The sequence below is a fragment of the Egretta garzetta genome, unplaced genomic scaffold, assembly GCF_000687185.1.
Source record: "Egretta garzetta isolate BGI_Z169 unplaced genomic scaffold, ASM68718v1 scaffold323, whole genome shotgun sequence".
NCBI lineage: Eukaryota > Metazoa > Chordata > Aves > Pelecaniformes > Ardeidae > Egretta > Egretta garzetta.
In genome coordinates this window covers 2,784,609-2,789,097 of record NW_009259435.1, presented here as the reverse complement: position 1 = coordinate 2,789,097, position 4,489 = coordinate 2,784,609, and the positions used below count along the sequence as shown (strand labels likewise).

The 4,489-nt window shown below is 44.3% G+C and overlaps 1 protein-coding gene across 2 annotated transcripts in view; it reads right to left on the bottom strand.

The window, feature by feature from the left end:
- The window catches only part of RSF1 (remodeling and spacing factor 1), a 37,813-nt gene that overhangs the window by 19,839 nt on the left and 13,485 nt on the right, over positions 1–4,489 (bottom strand). For both annotated transcript variants that reach the window (XM_035892675.1, XM_035892674.1), the window contains exons 6-7: positions 3,403–3,600; positions 2,109–2,213 (exon numbers count right to left, since the gene is read on the bottom strand). In XM_035892675.1, the coding sequence (XP_035748568.1) occupies positions 2,109–2,213; positions 3,403–3,600 (303 nt within the window). The remainder of the gene's footprint in view (positions 1–2,108; positions 2,214–3,402; positions 3,601–4,489) is intronic.

Sequence of the window (4,489 nt, the reverse complement as noted above, 5' to 3'; positions counted from 1 at the left end):
GTTGTGCCAGGGCAGGGTGAGGTTGGGCATGGGGAACAATTCCTTCCCCTTGGGGCTGTCAGGGGCTGGAAGGGGCTGCCCAGGGAAGGGGTCGAGTCCCCACCCTGGGGGGGATTTAACAGCCGGGCAGGGGCGGTGCTGAGGGCCAGGGTTTGGGGGTGGACAGGTACAGTTGGTCTCGACGATCTTAAAGGTCTTTTCCAACCAAATGATTCTATGACTAAAGATATTCAGAATAAACATGCTTCTAAATTAGTACCACATTTTTGTTGGTATTTACAGCTTGGCCTCAGAGAACCCTGAGGATTTCAGACATAGGTAACACAACATGTGTGCATACACACACAGCGATACCCGTTTGTCCCTCATCTTAATCTCTGGAGAAAACATGAGTCTGTGGGCGCTGCAGTAAAAAGCAGGGATACACTTCAGGATCATTTTCTTACCAAATGTCCCATACCTTAGAACACCACTTAATAGTCAAGGAGCCATATGTAAAAATGACTTTTTATGGACAAATTGGGCCTTATGCCATGTTAATGCCCTCATCGTACTATTGCCAAGGATGATGATCACACTTTTATAACTCTGTCACTTTGCATATTAAAAATTACTAAACAGCAACAGAGCAAGGAGACGCTCTAACTACAAGCTGCAATCCCAAATCGCGTAAAGAAAACATTCTTAAGCATTCAAGATCATCACTGCTTAAAAATGCTCCTCAGAAGACAAGTGAAAATCAAAGCTCAGCACAGCCGTATCGTGTCACATCCAGCGTGGCCAGCTTTTTGCAGGGCAACAGCCCTTTCAGCAAAGAACTTTTCTGGAGCCCTCAGCACAAGAAGGACATGGAACTGTTGGAACGGGTCCAGAGGAAGGCTACAAAAATGATCCGAGGGCTGGAGCACCTCTCCTATGAGGACAGGCTGAGAGAGTTGGGCTTGTTCAGTCTGGAGAAAAGAAGGCTACGAGGAGACCTGATTGCGGCCTTCCAGTACCTAAAGGGGGCCTATAGGAAAGATGGGGAACGTCTTTTTAGTAGGGCCAGCTGTGTTAGGACAAGGGGAAATGGTTTTAAACTAGAACAGGGTAGGTTCAGGCTAGAGGTAAGGAAGAAATTCTTTACAATGAGGGTGGTAAAACACTGGAACAGGTTGCCCAGAGAGGTAGTGGAGGCCCCATCCCTGGGAACATTCAAGGCCAGGTTGGATGGGGCTCTGAGCAACCTGATCTAGATAGCAGTGTCCCTGCTCACTGCAGGGGGGTTGGACTAGATGACCACTAGTGGTCCCTTCCAACCCTAAACATTCTATGATTCTATGATTCTAAAAGCAAGGAAAGGGGGTGGGATCAGGCAGATTATTCTGAAAACGTGCGTTACTGGTTCCCCATTGATTTAATGAGAACAGCACCTCACACTCTCTGGTTTATCCTCCCAAGCACCATCCCCACAAGTCTTCCCCATCTTAGATGTACATTAAATGAAACTGGACACATGCACTATGGGTTGTTTGGTTGGTTTTTTTTCTGGCAGAACGAACTTCTAACCTTCAAAAAAAAGTGTTCCTACTTGTCTACTACTTGACAAAGACAACGCTGGCTTTCCCGGCGGAGGACAACTATCCCGTGAGACTCATTAGAAAGAGCAGCTTTCTCCCACCAGCTTCTGAGCAAATGTCTCTGAAGCAGGACCATCTGGTCCAAACAGCTGCTTGCTTTGGCCACTGATCCATCCCTTGCTGCCTACTGCTTCCCCTCCGGCATGAGAAGGTGATGTTTCTTTCGGGAAAAATTAAGAGATTGTATTTTCTACGCTATGTTAGTCTTGAGGTAATTTAATCAAAGATGGGAGAAGACCAGTGTGGCTGGAGATTCCCATGTGCGTGCCAGCCATTCATCACTAGCAGAAAAAAGAAGGGGAAAAGAAAACCACCTCACAACACTCAGTTTTACTAATGGGCAAGAGGGAAGCTCAGCATCCCTACAATCCATCATGGTCTATTTTTTGACAGGAAAACGCTAAAAGAACTTGTTAAAACTCTCAACAAATCTCCACAACTGCAAGTAAAGCTGAAAAGGAGACCAGTGAAGCCAAACAGGAACCATACATGCTGGCAAGGTGGGCAGAACCACTCTCCGTCAGGGATTATCATCAAAGGAGGGCGAAGGCAGGCTGTGTGGTATCCACTGTCACAAGAGTCGCACAACAAAATCTGTGGAAGCAAAACGAATCATGAGTATCTTCTGGCACTCACAACACGTAACAAGCTCCAGAACTATTTCACCAGCCAACACAGAAGTGTTTGATAAATACTCTGGACTATGCCAAAACCAAAAAAATCCTGTATCGCTTATCACTAGATGTTTCCAGGGCCAGGGGTGGCTTTTATGGGGAAGTTTATACATCACAGTTTTCCATTTTAACACCAGATTGCCTACGTGTTCTCAGGCACTTAGTACTACTGGACTACACAGACTGTGTGTCCGTAGCGTGGAACCTGGTAATGCTTTCCAGATCCCAGACTAAGTGGAAAACTGCATCTGGACACGATGTGGTGTGAACAGTTTTCCCTGTACGCTCACGTCTACATGAAGGAAACCTGGCCATTTCCTCAGTCAGGATGATTTTATGTCCAGGACGGTAGAGAGAAAGGCTTGCAGACTCTTAGAAGCATACGGAACCAGGCAACAGTTAGAGTTCATACTTAGCCAGGTAAAGCTCGAGATGCCTCTTTCCATTAAAACTGAGGAAAAAAGCTGGCATAAGCTACACAAGTATCTATTGGAATATTTATCTCCGACATCCTAAATTTCTAACTTTGTCTCAACTATGCTAGGGTACCTGTCATGCACCTGACAGCGTGCTTGTTTTGTGGGCTCACAGCAGGACCGCAAGTTATAATTTCCCCAATAAATAGAGGAATTCATGGTGATACCTACTGCTGATGAACCAGAACCATGAACGTCAGAAACAGTGAAAGCTGACTGGGCTCTTCCTGCATGGCAGTTTGCTCTGTCCAGTCCTCAGGGTGATGAGCAGCTGTATCCAACGGGGATGACTGTCTAGCTGTGACTGTGCCACAAGACACTGGAGTGCATACATTTGGGTTTTGTTCGGGGTTTTTTTTGGATGTTGTCTCCTGTGCGTTCATTGAGATTGCAGGCACAACCTCAAAGCCTCACCCAGATTAATTCTCAGTGGGCTAAATTGTGTTATACCTCATAAAAGACGACATTTCAGAGGTGGTAGACAGAAGAAACAAGTTTGTTCCCTCTCTGTTGAAGGTAAACTCATCTACTCCTACATACAGCCAACTTGAAGGATGATGTGCCGTCAGATACCACCAAAGCCAATCCACCAAATCTGACAACAGCCAACATGAGCTTTCCCCAAAAACCTACCAGCTCAGGGTGATTGGGAAGGCCACACTTCTTGCACGGCTCATCATCGTCAGCAGGCGCAGCTTCTTCTTCCTCTTCTTCTTCCTCTTCCTCCTCCTCATCGGAGTTTTTTTCACTCTCCGAGTCCTCGCTTTCTTCGTTGCTTGAGTATTTCCACCTGCCACGTGTTCGCGTACCCGTCCACCGAACTTTGCTTCTCTATGAGACATACCATTTCAAAGAGAAAACACAAAGGAAGCTTACAGAGTTTTTTCCCAGATCTTAAAAAATATTTGTCTCTACAGTGAAGCGATTACTTCGGTCAGAACAGTTGGAGTAAATTTACAACAGAGCATTTCAAGGAACAGATCGCCTTTCACAGAGCCTTAAAATGCAACAGGATAATAAAGGGAGGAAAACTCACACCTACCCGCAGAATAAGATTTAAAAGTAGGAAGACAAATTTGTCACTCAGCCCCTTTTTTCTGTTTTGAAGGGTACGCTTGCTTGTGAACACGGTAAATGCCACGTTTAAACTTTCTGACTTTTTGATGATAGCTTTCCTCAATCAGAAAAGAATCTTTTCTTCCGCCCCCCATGCACAGTTTATGTCTTTTATTTCGCCTTAAGAAACACGTTTGCACTTTAACTGGTGTATTAACTGAAGTGCTTCGGGTGCTTTCCTCCAAGATGGGCATACTTCCCTGAAATACAGTCACCGCACCTTTTACACGCACAATTTAAATCAAGGTCCTCTTCCACATTTATACTTTTCCAGTATTTTTCTTATGTGAAAACTCATTCAGTACCACACCTACCTTAGTCTTACCATGCATGTACTTGGACTTTCCACCTCTTTATTTTAAACAGTGGAAAATTACCTCTCTTATTCTCTAGATGTGTTACGCTTTACTAGTTATTTGTTTCAAATACATTTTGGATGAAAAAACAGAATTCTATTAAAATTCAGAATATCATTTTGTATGGGTTAAAACGACTTTCTGTAACTAGGATTTTTTATATTGAAAGCAACATAGCAAACAAAAAAACTTTTCTTCCCATTAACTGATTTTTTTCTCATTGATGTCATTTTCTCACAACTCTTTCC